The sequence below is a fragment of the Cupressus sempervirens genome, chromosome 6 (assembly GCF_028749045.1).
Source record: "Cupressus sempervirens isolate cs-2001-9-10 chromosome 6, ASM2874904v1, whole genome shotgun sequence".
NCBI lineage: Eukaryota > Viridiplantae > Streptophyta > Pinopsida > Cupressales > Cupressaceae > Cupressus > Cupressus sempervirens.
The window spans coordinates 555,734,590-555,755,811 of record NC_143123.1 but is presented as its reverse complement, the minus strand read 5'-3'; the positions used below and the strand labels follow the sequence as shown (position 1 = coordinate 555,755,811).

General features: G+C 33.8%; 1 protein-coding gene across 1 annotated transcript; it reads right to left on the bottom strand.

The window, feature by feature from the left end:
- Positions 1-18,272: 18,272 nt before the first annotated feature.
- Positions 18,273-20,454, bottom strand: LOC149553462 (pectinesterase-like). Its single transcript, XM_089788911.1, has 2 exons — positions 19,338-20,454; positions 18,273-19,235 (listed from the first exon to the last, which is right to left on the bottom strand). Exons 1-2 carry the CDS (start codon positions 20,344-20,346, stop codon positions 18,544-18,546), a joined length of 1,701 nt encoding a protein of 566 aa, XP_089645037.1. The 5' UTR covers positions 20,347-20,454; the 3' UTR covers positions 18,273-18,543.
- Between the last annotated feature and the right edge of the window lie 768 nt (positions 20,455-21,222).

Here is a 21,222-nt window from a genome sequence, read left to right as displayed (position 1 = left end):
GATACGCGTTTAGAGTTGTGACATGTTATAGTGTGTTCATGTGGAGCATGTTATCTCTTTAGTTGAGATGGTAAGATCATGTTGTCATGTTTATGTTCCTAAGGCCATGGTTGGAACTTTGACATTGATCTTGGTTTAGTTTCTTGGTATTGAGTACACTGATCATAAGTTGGATACTTCATGATATTTATATGTTGTATTTGGAGTTGGCATGGATTGATTGGTTACAGGTGCTCATGGATACTTAGAGATAGTGGTGATGCTGATTTCTCTTGGATTAGAGAAGTATTTGTTGGGATAGTTGATGGTTTCAGCAAGAAGTCCGAGGGCCAGTCACTTGATATGGACTTGAGAGGAGATTGTTCTTAGATGAGTCTTGGTTGGAGACTTGGGTATCTTGATGAGCATTCTCATTCCCCACTCTTGGTCTACTCGACGGTTTGCTACTTGAGAGGTATAGCCCATTGTTTCTCTCAGTTGCATTATATTTATGCTTATCTTTCATGGATATGGATCTTGAGCTATGGTACATGAGTTAGTTCTGGAGGGTTCATTTGAGAGATGGTTTAGCATTGGTTATCTCCATGTGCATATGTTGTTATGCTGGTTGAATTTGGGAGATGGTTTTATATTGAGCATATTCCTTGGATTAGGAATGGTTATTCCTTGGATTAGGAATGGTTATTCCATGTTTGGAGAGATAAAATTCTTTGTAGGATTGCAGATCCAACAAAAGAAAGATAGAATTTATATTACTTAATCCAAATATATCAAGTAGATACTAAAGAAGTTTGGAATGGAAGATTCAAAACATATTGAAACACCTATGTCTACTAGATATAAGCTTTCCAAAAATGATGATTCTAAAGAGGTAGATCAAAACACAAAGAGATCAGTGATTAGAAAATTACAATATGTAGTACACATAAGGCTTGATATTGTATTAGCAATTGGTATGGTGGCAATATTCTCAAAAAATCCCAAAGAAAATCACATGATGACAATCAAGATAATCATGAGATATCTAATAGGTACTAAAGACTATGGCTTATGGTACAAAAAAAGAGGCAGTCTAGATTTGAGAGCATTCACAAATGTTGATTAGCCAGGAAGTGTTGATGATAGAAAGAGAACAAGCGGTGGAGCATTCTTTCTTGGTAAAAGAATAGTATCTTGGAAAAGTAAGAAGCATAATTGTATTTCTTTGTCCAGAATAGAAACAAAATATGTGGTAGCAATAGTTAATTGTTCCAATGTTGTTTGGTTCAAGCAACTCATGGTAGGTATAAAGATAGAGATCAAGGATCTAGTGGCTATCTTCTATGATAACACCAGTGAAATTAGCATATCCAAGAATCTTATAATTCATACTAAAACCAAGCACATTGCTACAAAATATCATGTTTTGAGAGAATTTGTACAAGATATAGAGGTAAGATTAGAATATGTGAATACTAAAGAGCAAATTGCAGATATATATTCAGTAAGCCATTACCTAAGGATGTATATTTGTATTTAAGAGGTAAGTTAGGGGTCATTCCCCTATATAAAGCTCACTAAATGTAGTTTAGTGATGCATCAACCAATGCAAGTTGAAGATCAAACAATTGATGCAGTATTGACAAAGGCACATTGCATATGAATCAATACATTAGGTACATTAATATTCACTAAATATTATCTTTGGCAGGAGATGTAAAAGAGGGAGAAGTTTCCTGTCATATCTCACATAAAGTTTATTACTTGAGAGATGTCAAAGAATGAGAATTTGGTCTGATATCAAAGGAGGAAGTTTTCTATCAGAATAAGATGTTGAAGACAGAGTTTTGCTGACAGAGGGAGAAACTAAAGGGAGAGGGAGTTCACACTGATAGAGGGAGTTCTCATGGATGAGAATCATAATGAAACTAAGGATATGTTACTTTATTCTTTCTCTAAAAATTTTATTGTATTATGACATGGTGTGTTTCCATCAATGCCAAAGAGGGAGATTATAAAAAATAATTGATTAATTGTGTATTGTCTTTGATATTACACAAAATGTCATATCATTGTCAGTCAATGTATGTCAAGCTCACTCAAGTGATAAAGATAGTTTTTTGTGTCCATTGAGCATTCTAGAGTTTATCAAGTTTAGAAGATAGTTTTTTGTGTCCATTGAGCATTCTAGATTTTATCAAGTTTAGAAGATAGTGTCTATCAAGTTCACTTAGTTGTTAGAGGAAAGTTTGTAGAAGTTGAGTTTTAACTGAGCTCACTTGGTTAATGAAAAAAATGTTGGATGGAACTAGTGTTAATTGAGCTCACTTGATTACCAAAGAAACTTTGTGAATATGCAATATTAATCGAGTTAACTTGGTTAACACATGAAAATCATTTCTAAGTTAGTGTAAATTGAGCTTGGTTAGCTAGTCAAGGATTTTATTGTTTTGGCATATTGACTTCAATTGATTTAGTTATTGGTTCTAGCCAACTAAGAAGATGAATATTAAGTATTCTGAGTTCTATACAAGTTAGCTTGACAATGTGTAAGATATAAATATGAGGTCAAGTTGAGGATTTAATGTGAAAGAACATAGTAGAAGATTTGATGATGCTTAGAGGAGTGAATTAGAAGTATGAGCAGGATATCCTTGTTGAGTTGCAAAGATATATTCGATCAAGAAGGATAAAGTATTCAAGCCAGAATTGAGATATGTAATCAGCAATTTAGTTGTATCAAAAATAAGGTCATCTCATTTCTACTTTCTAACCATTTTAGGAGTAATCTAAATCTCTTAACAAAGTTGGCTTAATAGTTATTTGTAAGTCCTCTAACAAGGTGGCATTTCTAGATTGAAGTGTCTAAAGAGCTCTAACAATGTGGCTCCTAACAGGGTGATTAAATCCTTTAATAGGGTCACACCTAACAGTGTGTTTTTTAACCTTTAACAGGGTTGGCTTCTAATAAGGCTCACTTCAGAAGAGTGAAAATTAGTAAATAGTTGTAATTGGTGGTTTTTCCCAAATTGGATTTCCACATTAAATCTTGGTTTCACTTGTATTCATGCTATTTCTTTTATGTGTATGCAACTAAATTAATCTTAAGGTAAATTACATTAAGTTTAGTATATTTATTTATTTTTGAGTTATACAGTATTTTCTAGAGTAAACCGAGTGCATGTGTCTTTACTAAGTTACTGCAGCATACAAGTTAATCAGAGTTTTGATTTGTAATAACATCTAAGGGATCTAGGATTTATTTTTGTAGTAACTGATTCACCCCTCCCCTCTCTATTACTCCTCTTATATTTCCAACAAATAAAATCTTGTCAAAATTAGATATATACATATACATAGGTTCAAAAGTTCCCACTTGTTTTGACAAATACAAAGGCAATGATTGCTAAAGATATTACATTAAAAATAAGAGTGTACAAAAAAAATACTCAAATCCCTATCTCAACAATGGAAAATTGTTAAGAAGCTTGAGATAAAATAGGTAGCTAGAGGTGTTCATCATGTTCTTGGACTTGCTGAAGCACAAGTGTAGACAATGGGTAAAGTATGGAAAGTGTTGCAAACTAAGAAAAAATCTAGAGAAATTGGTTCTACCAATGCTAATGAACATAGCAGTAGGTCTCACTACAATACTTGTGTGATGGTAAAGAAAGTTGTGGCTTGGTGATCTAGTGGGAAGTAAGAGACAAGAAGACATATTCCTTATAGGAACTCCAAACTCACACATCTACTATAGAATTCTTTAGAAGAGGAAATTTGAAGACATTAAATGTTTATGCAAATTATCCCCTGTGAGAGTGACTTGAGAGAAACCCTAATATTGTTCAATGGGAAACCACATCTTCTATAATGAGGAGAGTTATTTTGCTTCATTTACAGGTTATAAAGAACTAGATATTTGAGCCAACTTTCTTGGATAAGAATATTGACCACCAAATTCAGCAAGGTGATATTAATTTTCCTAGTCTAAATTTGCAAACTAAATCTACAATGGGATCCTAGGACATGTCCTATTTAGATGGTCAAATATTTCCAAGGATAGGAAGGAGAGAAAATGCATTACAATTACAAACAAGGAGGAAATTTTAATAAATAATTCTATTACTCCAATGTTAGGTAAGAAAAATTTGCTCTCTATCGATAATAGTAGATCAAAACTACCTTAAAGATCTTCAAGAACCATTGGGAGAGGATTTATTCATCCTAAAAAAATATTTTTTATAACGGAAAAACCAATCAGAAGATGGAGCAGATAGGTGACACCACTTATGATTGGGATTTCCTTGATTTGGTTGGGCGATTTTTCTAGTTTCATTTTTACAATATAAAATAATTAACAGATTGATACAAAACTTTTACTTTCCAATGTCTATTTAGATCCCCAAAAAAAGATTAAAAAAACTAGCATAAGCCTTTTTCAACCGAATTAAAAAAATAAAAATAGATCTATATTGCTAACAAAATATATGAACTTCACAAGAACAATAATAATATAATATCTCTAGGAAATTGTACCTATTCATCTGGGGTAGTCTATGCAATCTGCAGCAATGCCCTTTCCCATAACTAAGTTTGTTTAATCATTTCTTGTCTAATTTGAGCATTTTCACAAGTTTCTGCTAGAAGCCTTAGCATTCTTGATTGTGAGTCTATATTACTCCTTAAGGAAACTTGTTCCAATACTGGTGGAACAATTCTTACTGGACCCTTATTTGATGTGCTCTTAATAGGGGCATTCATTTCCAATTCAATGGGTATGTTAGGAACATTATTGTTTGATTTAGAGGGTATTGTATGGGGTTTCACACTTGATTCCACTATTGTTATAGGTGTTTTTTTCTAGATATAGAGGGTATACCATGAGCCTCTACACCAATTGAATGTACACTTTTTGGTGTCATCCTTGATATATCCTACAAGTAAAAATTTAAATATTTATACAATATAATAAGAAAAAATAATGTAATCAATCTTACACATAAATATGATGGACACCTACCTTTGGCATAACAATAGTTGTATCGGTGGACATTGTTGGATCTTGCATGCTAGTAGTATGCGTACTCAAATGTGTTACTTAATAAATTTCTTGTAAATAAAAAATACACAAATTAGGAGTTGCATAAACTTAAATATGTTTATTAAATGCATAAAAATCTTGATCAAATTTTAGTGCTAGTATAGTACTAGTGGTACTAAATCAATTAATATTAAAATGTTTCCCAAGACAGTTTCAAAAGGAACCCATAAAAATGAGATTCTACAAAAAAATTCAGTAGATGTGCATCCCTTTGGTCTATTATTTCAAGATAATAAATTGTCTAGATACTCTTACTAGCAAAAAGGTTTCTTGCATGCAATATCAACAAGAAAAAAGGAGGCATCTGCAAAACCTATGATTAAGGTAGATATATAAAATATCAATGACATCTCTCCTTCATTAGCTTTAGCCAATATGGGAATGATCATCTATGATAATGGGTAATCCTATAATGTGCAATGGACTACCTCAGCCACGTACCATAACAAAAATGATCAATAATTTGAGTAATGGTCTTGCAAATTCTATAAGGTATCACAATGTTTTAGTATAAAACACAATTGGATGAGATCATTCATTTTGGTAAAAATGGCTATAGCTATGAACATTTCTGAGCATTTGTTAGAGAATGATATTCATGGAATGAACCCTGTCAAGAAACGTTCAAAAAGTACAAATTTTGACCTCAAAAAATATTGTGCTATTCTATCTGATTTTATTATTCATAATGTTACATAATTCTATAGCTCTATTAATAGAATGAATTTTCTCACTAATCGACAAAATATAAATATAAATATGAATGAACTATTACATGTGTTTCATCAAGTGTTTAACCACTTAATGCATTAAGACTGACTTTAAAGATATCAAAGAATAGTGTTTGGGATGAAATGTTATTTCACAGAGACATAGTTGGTGCCCAGAATTTTGAAGTTTCTCCATGTTCATATTATCATTTCAAGGACTTAAATAAGAAATACGATTTATCCATAATTTAATAACAATTGAACGATGTTTTTCTTCCTATGACAAAGTGTGAAGATCATTTAGATCAAAATGGGTAGTCATAGTACAATGATAGAGGGCAATGTGACACTTGATGTAGACCAATTAGTGTGATAACCAAGGAAGCATTTTAGCATTGACAAAGTGGATAATTGTCACAAAAGAAATGGTTGGTTTCTATTATAGATTAAAGATTATTAACATGGTGATTTTTAACAAAATGATAATTATTTGAGACAAGAGTAGTGCTTTGAAATGATGGAACATTAATCAATAATCCTAAAAGAAAGTTATTGTTATTGAAATTAAGAGTAGTGGACTGGGATATGCAAGAAAAAATAGAGGTATCCATCAGAGTAGTCATTGAGGAAACCATTATGAGGACATGAAAAACTAGAGGTCTATTATGTAATGGAAAAAGATGCACTATGAAGACTGAGGTCTCAAATCTTTCCATGAGCTCAAAAGGAATTGTCATGATGTGACATACCTATGGTATACATGAAAATGAGGCCTTAGATCTTTCACCTACACTTCAACATGTTCATTGTAAGTGGATTCATCGTGGAATGAATATGGGATAATTCATCCAAGAGGTCTGACAATGTGACCTGTTCCCTTCTAGCTAGAAGGATTTTTCCTATGTACTCTTAGAACGAGATGCAGGCAACTAGACCTTTCTAGAATGAAGGATTTATGCAAAGTATGAATATGCAAGTAACCTATATATGTGTTATGAGAGTAGAAAACTAATGTGATTCTTGGTGACCTAGATTTGTGTCAAATTGCTCCACTTTAGTTACACAACTCGTATAAATAAGAATATATCTACATCAAGAAGGTTGTCCTCCTCAATAAAGAATCAACGTTTGCATTTTTTGTGCTTTGTTTTTGGTCTTCTAAATTCTTTCTCTCTCTCCATTTGTGGTTGTAATATGAATGAATAGTAGAAGAATGTATGAAAGCCAGAAATGTTGTAGTTTAATGTTGTTAAAATAATTCTATAAGCTTATCTTCTTAATTTATGGTCACATAAGCATTAACTATGTCATTTTCAAGGGAGATCCTATTTATATTATTAACTTTGTACATGATGCCCATGTTGGCTCCTCTCGTGCCAAATTGGATGTTTAGGAATTCACAAGTTTTTTTTTGAAGTTAAACAACTTCTATATGCCCTATTTTCCCAAGTCTATCGTGATTGCCTTACAACAAGTGCTATGTTTTGTAATTTATACAAAAAATATTCTTCTTCTATGCAAGTTGTGTCACTTGTTTTTTGGATTGTTTATATGAGTAGGGTGTGGAATGATTAAGGCTTGACCATTGTGTAATTGTTTATTTATCATCTCTAATTTTTTTAATATATCCTACTTTTGAATTTTTTTTGATGGGATATCACTTAAATATGTAATAGGGGGGTTGGGAGGGAGGCATGGGAAGATACTCAAGGAAAGAAATTGGACATAGCTCATGCTTTAAAAGGATAATGAGTAGATGTAAAACCTAGGGGTGTAGGCAAGTTCCCTTAGAATAGTAAGGTTTTGCAATAAAATGGGTGAGGGTAAGGATTCTTAATTTGGATTGATGGATGGTTGTATAGGAAAATGCTCAATAGCATAGATTCCATACTGTGAGTGGGAGGTACATCTCTCTACTATTTCATAGGAAACCCAATATTATTCTATGACGAGAAGGATATGCTACCCCTAAAATTTCTATTGCAAACACTAAAATATAGGAAGGGTCACTTGAAGGTGCTAGGGAGAAAGATAATAGTCATATTCACTATATACCCAACTCCAAGCATGTACTATCTATTGTATGTCAGTGCTATATGGGATGGGTAGCCATTCACAAGAGTTGGGGACGTAAACCATGTAATCAAATATTAATAGAAATTCTCTCACAAGAAAGGGAAAAATATCTCTGCTAGGGACGTCCACAAGTACTTAATCTTGTTAAGGTGCTTGTGGATGTCCATCAAGTACTAGTAATTTCAAGGAGCTAGAGGATGGTTGCACGTCTTTCCCAAAAGAAAAGGTACCTATTTGTAATAATAAATATTATTATTTAATTTCTATGACCCAACCCATGAAACTTTCCTAGTTTCTTTTCTAACCAAACAAAATTCCTATGTTTTGATATTTCTTTATGTTTGGGGGTTGTGTCCGTTCTATTGGTGATACTAGTACTAGTAACATGAATTGTTTGGAAGGGGATGGATAGCGGTGGGGCTGATGAAGAACATAGGGTGGAGATCTTTTGGTACTTTTCATTTTTCCTTGCATTATTTTTTTACCATAAAATTAATTTAAAATATTTTTGTAAAATATAGACACTCACACCACCCAATTTTGATACAGGCAACAATACATCTACAAAAATTATCTATCCAATAACTTTGAACATAAATTTTTTCTCTAGAGTGGTATTAAAATTTTGAATGCATTTCTATTAGGATGATTTTTTGATCATATATGAAATGTACATTATATCATTTCTCACGATTGTATTATATCTAAAAGCTTCCTAGATGCATTTTTCTTGTTTTTTTAAGTGAGAAGAAAAGCCCAGAGATATACTTGTACACATGCTAAGGTCTGTCAAATACTACAATTCATAGCCTTACAAAAAGAAATTACATATTAACTTACAAATGAATGCCTGCCTACATATATATTTAGAAGTAGAGATGTCAATTGTACATCATAAACATGAAATGCATAAAAATTCATACATATTATGATACCTGTGGTTAAACTCTATAATCAATGTTACACATTCATTGGAGAAAAGGGAAAGGAATTAAATGATTTATTTTCTGACCTTGTAATACAAAATCAAATGCTAAACTTATATTAAATGAAATCAAATGTATTATTTTACTAAAATTTTGTAAAATGCAAATAGAAACAACCATACAAAAATTTGTAGAATGTCATCTAGATGAATCAATGATATCTTTATTTTATCACATAAAGCTAAACAAATATTTTTTAGAGTACTTAAATGTTTTGATTCTTTGATATTTTTGTTAACTGTGCTACTATGCTTAGTTGATAGTTTCTTTTCTATAACATCTACTCAAATTTCTTGTCCCTTGAAGGCTATACACCAGCATCCAAAAAACTCACTCAAGTTGTCATCTACTTTTTCATATCCACTTCTAGTTTATGATTTACCAACAACCATTACCTACTCTATAAGTTCTAATCATCTCACATGAGCACCTCTAAGGATCCTAAGGATAAATCTATTCTCACTTCTGATCTCCTGAATCCAACTAGTTTTATTATGCATCCTCTTTGGATATGAAGCAGATCTTCCAAGACATTTTCATTTGAATAATATTTTTTAATTAACTAGAATTCTTATTTCTCGTATTTATTATCTAAATAATTAGTAAATTAATCAATTTCAGTGTGCTAGATAAATTTCACAATTTCAATTGATTGTCTTCTCTATTAGAGTCAAGATTTAAATTTTTTAAATCTGCTAAAGAGTAGTTAATAATAGAGACCTCTCTAAGAGTATCATATGCTAAATTAATCATAGGCTATCATACACCACCTATGTCCAATGTGGAACTAGATCGAATGATGTTGTGTGCTTGCACTCAATTTATTTGGAATGACTATACTCACTCCAGTGAGGCAAGTAATAACAATCATGTTTGAAAGTAGTGTTAGATCTCTTATGTTTTGAATTTACTAATATATAGACTATCACTATTGCAATGTGGATAAAGGAACACATTTCCTTTGACATGTTTTTATGTTATCCAATGATGATTATGTTTGATTTTTTGTAAGGTAATAAGAAGGGTATGTCAAAATATGGCCCATCTGTCACTGATTTAAATATAGTGTCATGCTCTAGGAAAAAAACATTAAGAAATGGATACTCTAATTTAAAATTATTTTTCCTAAATGTTTTTTCATACTTTATCATTAAAGGGTAGTAGGTTTACAATAATTCTCTGGCATGTAAGTTGTACTGGTCAATTTCTAAAGTATTCAAACTTAATGTCAATAGTAGCATTAGAACTCATTGTTACTAATTCATCACTAAAAAATTAAAATAACCGATGAGCACAATTTTGTGGAAATGTGGTGAACATTTGATTTTTTATAAACTCAATGTTTACTCTCCTATTGTTGGCATAAAGCTTATAGTAGAAACTATAAGTTTGATATTATTAATTTCCAAAACTTAACCAAGCAAACAGAGGTGTATGTTATGAATGTTTTCTAATTAATTTATCATACATATTTTCAATAGGAAAAGTTTGATGAGCAATATAATTGGTAAAATGGAAAAGACAAAAAATTTATGCAATGGAAAATTTAGTCCAAGAAGTCTACTAGAGAACCAATATCAACTTAAACCAATAAAGTATAGTAGAGGACTTTGATAGACCTATTGTTTTGTGACTTCATTGTGCAGTGTGTTGCTTCTCTTCAATCTTTCATTAGCTTTTTTTCATTTGCTAGCATATTATAGAGATATCATCACATTTCATGTGGTAACTACTTTAGGGGATCCAATTAAGGAAGGGAGAACTCTACGATATTGTATGATTAACTCATTTGATGATAATTATTTTTGTGCACTCCAAATGCCAATTAAGACTCAACAAACTTGTGTAACATGGGATTGCTTTATGGTCATGTGGGTGATCTATATTGGAAGCAGTCCTTCAAATTACAAGGCCGGTTCCCTTTAACAAAGTCTTAAACTAATTCTTGATAAGAAATGGAATGAAAAATAGTACTAGCTTATGAGGTGATTCATGGATCATCAAATTTGATAATTTAGTCACAATCTGATCTAAAATATTTATACTTTTCACAACCCCATGTGGTACAAATACTACATGAGCATTTCATATAAAGGTATTGCTGCTTGTATGAAGGAAAACTATGTTTTGACAACTCCAAACCAAGTGAAAAATACAATTTATGACCTATACTATAAATTTATATACCATAATGAACAAGAACATAAACAAGGAAAATTTTTTTTTGTCTTATTGAATTAGAAGTGATATTATACATCAACTCAAAATGAGTTACAAGACAACCTTTCTATGTTGCATGCATGAGAAAAGTTTAAAGAACCAAAAAGTTACAAGGCCTTTGATATTCTTTTAAGGAAAAACATGCCTCAAATCAGGTCCATAGTTGGCTCCTTCTGCCAAATTAGTCATTTCCCTTGATTTTTCCTTGTATGCATAGTAGGAAATGGAAACTTATGCTTCTCACTTAAGTCAAAAAATTTGACCTCTAAGTTTGTGCTCCCTGAAAATTAGGACTTGATTCTGACAAAATAAATACCCATCACATTTTAAATTTTAAATTTCAAATCTAGGATTTTATGCATTCCCAAAATCTGAATACCTTTATACGAATCTTTAACAACCATAAAACTAGGCTCCATTGACGTTTGAATCATGGAAATAAAAAAGAGTCCCTTAAGCTAATATGACACTACTCTATAATGTTATTATCAGTTACTTGTATTTTTGCACAATGATAACAAAGCTCCTCATGTTGATAGCCACTTATAATATTTTTAAAAGTGAATACAGTTCATGACTATATGACCCCCAATGGACAATCAACCATTTCATTAGGTCGGTTATTGCTCTACCTCTGACATTGTTGTTTATTGGGTTTGGTATATTCTTTGCACTTTGTTATTATTTTTTGGAAAATGCCAAACAAAGATATAAGACCATGACTATCACACTTATTAGGTCAGCATTTCCTTCAAGATTGTTTCTCATGACACCTTCATATATCATATTCTTGATTGTCACATGTCAACTTGGCATGTCAAATATCTTCATTTTATTGTATAATGGCTTTGACCTATAACTAAATCATTCTTTCTAGTTTGTAATATGCCCTTCATGGTGATTATCTAGTGTTTCTACAATCTCTACTATTACTAGGACTTTCATGACATGCTTTTTGGCTGAGTCTTGACATTTGCACCCTAAACTTGTCCTTAGAATATTTTTATCAACTTCATTCTATAACAAACCTAACTTGTAGATACTAAAAAATAACTATTGCTTATATTAGCATTTATTCATATGCTATGCACTCTCAATGGCACCACCGCTTGTAAGTCTACCACATCCCCTAAACATGACCTGCCACTCTCAAAAAATCTCTTTTTGACGGATGTTAGTTGATGTTTCTCTTTTACCTTGTCAAAGCTCATACAAAACCTCAATAAGTTGTTATCTACCTATTGAATTATCTCCTTTTTTGACACTCAATCATAGTGCTTGCCACTATTATAAATTGATGCATCATTTACAAAAGTTTGTCACTTAGTTTTCTATATTGTTTCATGGTATTAAAAGCATGATGACTACTCCTTACTGATTCCATGCACTAGTACTGATTAGATGGTCACCATTATCATCAATTGATAATCTTTTCTACCTTTATGACTATTTGGCCCTATAGTTAAAGCTTGTGTTGAGATGATTGTCATGTAACAATCTTCTCTGCCTCTAATTATTTAGCTTGTAGGTGATGCTCATTTTGAGATGACTATCATAAACATTGTTTTTGTGTTGCCCTACAAATTGTTGCTCCTCTGGCATTCACAAATTAGTGTTTTTGGCATGTTGTTCACTTGACCCATCTTGTTCTCAAGAAAAGTTGTTTCTTAGCGATGACCTTGATTGAAAAAAATGATGGGACTCTTAAATTTTGCTCATAGCTTTGAATCATTGTTACTTGCACCTCCATTGCTCCTCACTTGCATGGTGCTTTATATTTGTATTGTGCTCTAGCAGTCCTTCACGACTTCTTGTTGACTACTTTGTTATAGTGGCTTTACCTTTGATAGTCTTTATAATGAACCAATTTAAGGCTCTGCATAGGGTTATTAAGAATAATGCTACGATCTTTTCTAGTCATTTGTTTCTACCACTTAAAATAATTGCCTTGATGCTTTACTGACAATTTTCCTTTACATGCTACTGCATCATTGATTTAGATTAAAGTTAATTCACACTGTTAACATACTTCAACACCATCATAATAGTGTGGTTATCATTTTTTTGTCATTGTTATTTATACATCCCTTTTAGACCCTTTCCATGCTCACTATACCAATCTTCAATACTATTATAAGACCCTCATAGGTGTAATACCCCAAAATTGGCTCATTGCCATGTTAACCAATTCCGATCTATTCTGATCAATTCTAAAGTCCTATTCCACTAAGCAATTCTTGTTTTGATTTTTGAAATTTGACTTAATTGCCAAATGCAGAAAACCCTAAATCTGCATTAATCAGACTACCTATTTAATTCCTAAGAATTGACTGGTATTAGTCACATTAAACCTATTTGATTAATATTTAATTTAATTTGAAGTTTTTGTACTTTAATTATATTATATCCTAAGGCTAATGTATAAAGGAATTAAAAATATTTAATTTACTAATTATGTCCACTTTAATTAATTGAATGAAATTATTCAATTAAATGAAAAGGGCATTTATGAGGTCATATCTCACTTTGTTAAATTAAATAATATCTTCAAAATCTTCTCTTTAGTTCTAAAATGGAAACTCTAAGTGAACTACCTCTTGAATTGGAAGCAATCTAGTTAACATGTTCTCACACTCATAAAAAGTTCAGTTAACTACTCATCACACTCAGATCTGAAATAATTAACTTCACCTGCACAAGGAAGTTTCCATTTTAAATGAATCTTCTCTCTAATCTTAATCATCCATCTAAATTGATCCTGACCATTGATCAATTCCTGGATTCTATTTAAGGGACTCTCAATCCCTCATTACAAAGGTTAGGTCTTGATGATATTGAATTGTGGTCAAACTAAATACTCATTTTCATAGCTCTCATATATGCTTTTCCTTATTATTTTAATGGCATCTAGATTAATATTGCATACATCTAGCTTAGTTTCTTTTATTGTTTAATAGAATAAATTGCACATCATATAGGTTACTTGCATATTCATACTTTGCATAAATCCTTCATTCTATAAAGGTTTGGTTGCTTGCATCTCGTTATGAGAGTACATAGGCAAAATCCTTCTAGTTAGAAGGAAATAGGTTGCATTGTCGGACCTCTTGGATGAATTATCCCATATTCATTCCAGGATGAATCCACATACAATGACCATATTGAAGTGTAGGTGAAAGATCTGAGGCCTCATTTTCACGTATACATTTTTGGTGCCCACCTTGTGGTTGATAAAAACAATTTTTATGGCCTCATTTGTCTAAATTTCTATCATTTTTCATTGCTCTATTGTACTAGTTCGTATAATCTTCCAAATTTTTGCCCAAAAAATTTCATTTTTTTGCAAAGATTTGAGGGTTTCACATGTCGCTATACACTTTCTCGCATGAAAAAGTGCCCTATTGCATAGATTCTTGGTGGCACATCATTTTCTCATGGATGAAAGTGGAAGACTTCACGCAGACCTACATGAGATTTTGTGCAAAATCTTGAAACAACATAGTTACAATTCAGTTTTTCAAAATGCTATTTATTATTTTTTACTGATGTGTTTTCTCTGAAGCATTATTATTTCATATTTTATAGTTTTTTGTAGCCTAACAGTTGTTTGTAGGACGTTTGATGAAGACTCCTTCATACAAAACTTGCCTAAACCTGAATTGATTGTGTGTTGTAGGACATTGTCAAAGATATGATTGTCAAAGACCAATATTAAAACCCACTTAAACAATGTGTCTTTTTCTTTCTTTTTAAACATAGTCTAATTAGGGCTTGTGAACTTAGTAGGGTGCAAGATAGAAGAATAGGGGATTATGCTCTTCACCACTTAGAGGTCATGAACAAGGTGAATCAGAAACCTAGAAGCTTCTGAAAGATGGCATCTGAGGGAGGCAAGCAACTTAGTGATTTTCTAGTGCTAATCCTTTTCTATGATGAGATGATGGTTTTCTTTTAGGAGATCAATATCTTTAGAAAGGATGAGTCTAGATTGATTAAGCTAAGTCGGTGATTAACATGTTCTACGTGTTTAGGTGAGAAACTAAGGTAGAGGAGTATCCTCTTTCTCCTTGAGGGAAATTAGCAACTTTGACCCTTATGTTCGAACCACTAGTCTGAGTCAATCCTTCAGAGGGCTTGTCGAAGTGATCCAACCTTTAGGAATGACCCAATTGAGCACACTCCTTTAGCCAAAGATTCCAACTCACTATAATAAAGAAGCTTTGTAGAGTGAAAGACTCCAAAGCTATATTAATTTATTCCTCTTGTTTCTTGATATCACATATCAAGGGGAAGCTCTATCTGTTGCATTGGTCAGTGCCAACCCAAGTCTTGCTAAGCAAGTGTGTGCACTCTCAGATGCTGGTGTGGGTTGCTGGTCACAAATCTGCTTGTGGAGCCACCAGGGATTAATACAAAAGGAAGCCAAGTAAAAGACCTTTTATTTAGAGGCTACTCGGTTCACCTCTGAAAGGAGGCATAATCTTTCTGCAAGGAGGGGGAAGCATCTCTCCCATAGAACTCACCATAGGCATGCTATTGGGCGTTGGAAGGTGGTATACGTGCTTGACCCTTGCCACAAGGGTGTTCACTCAGCATATATGTTATTGAGCCCTTTGAATACACCAAAAATATGGGCACCCTCTACGGGATGACATAGTTGTATCAGGTGCACACATGCGTATAAGTTGTGGAACAAAGGTTTTGCCTTCTCTACTATTTTATGTTTCTAGGGATAAAGCATGTTTGTTATCGAATCTTAAACATGTCCAAACCTACTTAAACAAACTAAAATTCAAGACTCTGTTGTCCCTCTAAGTTGCTTTGCCCTCAGTTGGATTGTATTCAACTACTGCTTGCTTCCCATGTCCTGTTGAAAACACTTTGTCTTACTTGAAACCCAATGCTATTTCACAATCTAAAAATCAACCTTGCAATCTATCTGATACCTGTCAAACGTGCCAACAATCTGTCCGAACAGTCTGAAACTATCAAACTCTCTTCAAAGTTTAATTCTATTATCTGTCTGGTCTCAAATTTTGTGCACAGTTTTGCAAGATTTTGTGCAAGCCCCATTTGTACTGTCACTTTTTCACACGGGTCTATCCAGATCTTCGCACGAGAACTTGCATATCTCCATGCAAGACCTTGCTGATAGTCTTATGTTTATTTACCAAAACCTGTCACTTCTTCACAAGGCCAGAAGCTAACATATTCAATAATAGAGAAGGAAATCTTCTAAATTAAAAATTTAATGAGCTCTCACTTTTACCTTTTAAAGATGACAAGATGAATGTGAAAACAATATGAAAAAAAATCATGAATTTCAAGGGAAAAAAATTAAATCTTTTTAAGGCTTGAAATTAAAGAAAATAGTAAAGCTTCAACAAAAAATATTCACCAATCCTTGTTAAGTATTGGGACATTATCAAAATGTTAATCCTCATATTTACTAGGTCCCCTCCACCAAAATAAATGCATTTAGACCATTTACATCAACCCTTGAGTGGTAAAATATTAGTTTAAGAAAAAAATTAGAATATGGAAAGATATTAAATGAAATTTAATATTCTAGGAATATTAAATTGATTTAGTTTCAAAATATTATGTATACTTATGATATACATAACTTATATCAAAATACAATCACAATTGAAGTTAGTAATAATAAGAAAGTGCTTATTGGTTTATTTGGAAATCAAATATGATTCATATTTAAGGCATTGTGTGCAACTGATGATACTATAATTATAGAGTCTATATGATCTTTAGGCTATATTTTATATTTCAAAATATTAATGTAAATTTAATTCAATGTAATGATTATATCTATTTTTTTAAATCCTTATGAGCTTTATACAACCTTTGTGAATGCATTTTAAAATGAAGTCTTTGTTTTGGATCAAATTACTGCCATATAATTAACCCCAAATATCATCATGGGTAAGAAAATGCATCACAATGATAACTTGATCTATTTAAATTTATAAAAGGATCTCTACAAAATTATTTCAATGGTTGGGAGTTTAAAGTATATTAAAAAAATTCAAACATTTTTTCATGGGTGATGCTGGTGTTTTCTTTTATTCTACTTCAATTATTTTCCTTTTAAGATTTCATGAGAAAATTATGGAAAATGAACAAATTGTGCAAAGAAATCATTTTAACAATATAATGTTTATAATAATTTTATATATTATAGTATAAGAATATAATAGAGAGGGAAATTATCTAAAATAAGAAATTTAATAAGTTGTCACTTTTAGCTTGTAATGATGAAAGGATAAATGTAAAAAGACGATGAAAACAAAATCATGAGTTTCAAAGGAAAAAAGATACAATCTTTCTAAGGCTTGAAACAAAAGAAAATAGTGAGGCTTTGACCAAAAATATGCAACAATCATTGTTATGTCATGGGACATTATATCACAATGCTAGCCCTCATAATTTAAATACCCTCTCCACCAAAAATAAATGCATGTAGATTATTGACATTTTCTTGAGTGGTAAAATGTTAGATTGACAATGTTTTTATAATATGGAATGGAAGTTTTAATCTTATTTTTCCCACACAATGATCAATAGCTTCATTGTAGGACTTTAATGATCCTCCTAAAAACCACCTTTAAAGTGTAAAATGATTCTTTATATATGAATAATGATGTAAAATATCTTAATCAATTTTTTTGTCTTTCAAAGAGATTAACATAGCATTGATCTAGAAACAATTAATGAATCACATTTAGTTTTTCTTATCACGTGTTGCATGTATTTTCCTTGTAACATATTTCTTACATAATCTATGTATTATACTAATTATATCACTTCATTTTGACATGATTAACTGTGTAACAAATCATATAAATAAATTTTAATTAGAAATAAATAAGACTAGTCATATTTTTTATTTGACAATAGAATTACAAAGCTTGACCAATTGTCAATCCATAATTCTACAAATTAGAATAGGGAAAGAAAACAAAAACATGTAACAAATTTTAATTATATATTTAAATTAGAAGATAGTAAATAGGGAAAGAAAACAAAAACATGTAACAAAATTTAATTATATATTTAAATTAGAAGATGGTAAATAAAGCAAAATTTTCACTGAATTCCAACAATAAATGGAGTAGAAATGAAGTTTAAATCATTCTTCAATGTTTCGTAAATAAAGAATATGTACTTTCCGAACAACGTGTAGGAAATTGTAATTAAAGCATTTATTTTCTATTTATAAAAAAATAAAGACATTCGTTTTCATTAATTCCATATTGATGTGCCTTCCATGTTATTCCCCGAACCGCCGCAAGAACAGGGAACGAAGGTTTCATTACACTGTTTACAAGTGGCTGATTGCTGCGATGGGGCGAGCAAATTATTGGGCGAGGTTTACACCATAAAAAGAATATATAAAAGAAACAAAAGAATAGCGGTAAGCAAATCTATGATCGTAGTAGAGGCCGCCTATAATCTAGAGGCCGGAAGTGTAAGCGACTCCCGTAGCTGGAATCCATGAAGCCCCCGAGATGAGCTGAGCAACGGTGAACTTGGCTGCTTCGGTGGCGCTGCTGATGATGTGAAACCCGGGCCAGCTCACACGCTTCGCAGTTCCCGCGCCGCCTCCGGTGTTGGCGTATTCGCCGTAGTACAATGTGCTCAGCGCGAAGTTCCCGTCCCACTCCAACCATCCGGCAGGGTCGATGTGATCTCCGAGAGTGGACTGCATAAACACCGTGCGAGAGTATTCCTTCCACGGCCTCCCCAGAAACGTCTGGACGGACCCTTTCACTGCCTCCAGATCAGAAGACGCCGTCACTGCGCATTTCTGGATGGAAATCCCCGTGTTCTCGTTGGGGTCGGTTCTTCCCTGGGCGGTAATCGTGTTCTTCTGGCCGCTCATGGGACGCCGGGCGATGATGTTGCTGTTCTGTATCACCACCGCAGCGTTGCCGAAGATGAAATCCACGGTGCCGTAGATGTCCACCTCGCGGTAGAATTGGCGGAGTGAGTAGACATACAATGTGTCTTGGTACCCTTTTATGCCGCACCTGTACACCGCTGATCTGTCTGACCCCACTCGGAGTGCCACGGCCTGGTGCTTCGCTGCACCCGCGGTGTTCTCGAACGTCATATCCCTTGCGATGAATCCGTTGCCAGAAACAGCTGCACACAATATGGATAAAAATCAATCACATACAATCATTTGAAGGGTGAATTGATCTTAGACTGTATCTATTCAATATGGAGTGGGTAGTGGAGTCTTACCGACAGTTGCAGATTTGAAGGTGGTGAAGCCGTCTTGGACGCTCTTGCTTCCACTCACCACGGTTTTATCCTTCCCGTCTCCCACCAACATCAGATTCGTGATCTTTTTCGATATGTCGATGTTCTCCTTGTATGTTCCCGCCTTGATGTAGAGGATGTATCTCGTCCCGCTATTCTGAGGCGCGGCGCTGATTGCTTGGGCGATTGTTCGGTAATTGCCGGAACCGTCTTGTGCGACCACCGCGTTCGCTTGGCTGGCCGGGCTTGACGCCTGCAACAGCTTCCGATCTCCCCCCGACAGCCATTCGGGAAACCCATCTCCGTTGTCGTTGGCGTTTGAGGATAGCAGGCGGCGATTGTTAATGGTCTTGGTGGCTGGCAAATTGGAGAGCTTGTACATGGACAGCGAGTTGCTGACGAGCTCAGACAAGTTCACAGCCCTGGACGACATGAGAGCCCTGATGGGATTTGTGGCGCTCAAATTGAGATCACGGAATCCGTTCAAGCAGGTCTCCTGATTTGTGAGAGCAGCGCTGAGCCAAACGGGGGAGTCAGAGGCGTTGTGAGAGCAGACGTTGAGACGATGGATGGTGTCTTCGAAGAGCTCCAGACAATCGCTCCACGCCGCGCGCTCTCTCTTGTTCATCGTGTTGTTTTGGAGAGTGAGAGTGAAGTTGTGGGCTTTTTGAGCTCTTTGCAGGCTCACCTGGAAGGCGAGGTTGGTGAGATCCTCCAGCTTGGCGGTGTGATAAGCAGGATACGAAGACATGGACGAGATGCATCGCTCGGGATAGCGGGCCTTGCTACACGCCGAGCTCGCCACTTTGGACACACTTCTCCAAGAATGACGATTGTCATGATGTTGGTTGCTGTCGTTTGAGGCTACAGAGGCAACACACACCAGTGCGGCAATAGCCAGAATTGATGTCAGAGCAATTACTACACCTCTGCTTCTCGAGGTTTCTGCTTTCTCCACTCCAACTTTGGCATAACCATGACTATTCTTCATGTTGCAGGGGCAAGCCAATGCTGAATTCAGGCGAGGATATATAGATTTTAGATTGCAAGGGGGAAAAGTACTTGCTTAGAGCTTTGCAATGGACGGTTTGAATCTCCAGTGAGCAAAGCATCGCAATTTATAGGATGGGATTACGTAAATTGGTCAGTCTGTCTCGGCGGACAGTTTTGAAACGATTACTCCGCGGGTGCCGCCATGAAACGTTCCCAATTGATGCTTGTCGTGGATTTGTTTCTCCTTTTCTTTTTAACCTCAATCGCAACACTATTATTGTCAAATTCAACAGCCTCGCGGAGAACACCATATTCGTCAGAATCTCGTGCCGCCAAATATAAAGGCAATTGCATTGAACGTTGGTTTCTCATTTCAATTAGACTGCATCACGCTGACGGCATTCGCTTGTACTTTGATATTCCACGAACGCAAGCTTGCAATATAATTAAGTTGACCTTAGATTAAGCATATTAGCGTCCAGTTTAAAGTCATGCTTTCCTTCCACAATTATTAGCCTTGGTCGGGTTATGGAACACTTCTCAAACAGTTGTTTTTCTAAATTTAACTTCTTGGTCAGCCCATTACCGCGTATAAAGTTTATATTCGGCCGCAGAAATTAGGAAAGCAAATTGAACACTATCGAATTTGCTTTCGCAGCTCCCGCTTCTAGATTCTGTTTACTTTTCTATCTCTATTCATTAGGTTGAATGGTATAAGCAAAAAGTTTTCGGCTACGTTAACGACATAAAATCTATTTGATCGTATTTCTTAATGTATCTCCTTTCATAAATGCACATCTGTTGTTTCTAGTGATGAATAGATTTATTAGTTAGAGGTAAAAAAATATATTTAAAATTGTTAAAATTATTAAGT

Bases quoted from the DNA above. Each gene is read 5' to 3' on its own strand.
- LOC149553462 (XM_089788911.1), bottom strand. From the start codon at position 20,346: ATGAAGAATAGTCATGGTTATGCCAAAGTTGGAGTGGAGAAAGCAGAA. The intron at 19,236-19,337 runs GTAAGACTCCAC...TATTGTGTGCAG, and splicing joins CTTCAAATCTGCAACTGTCG to CTGTTTCTGGCAACGGATTC.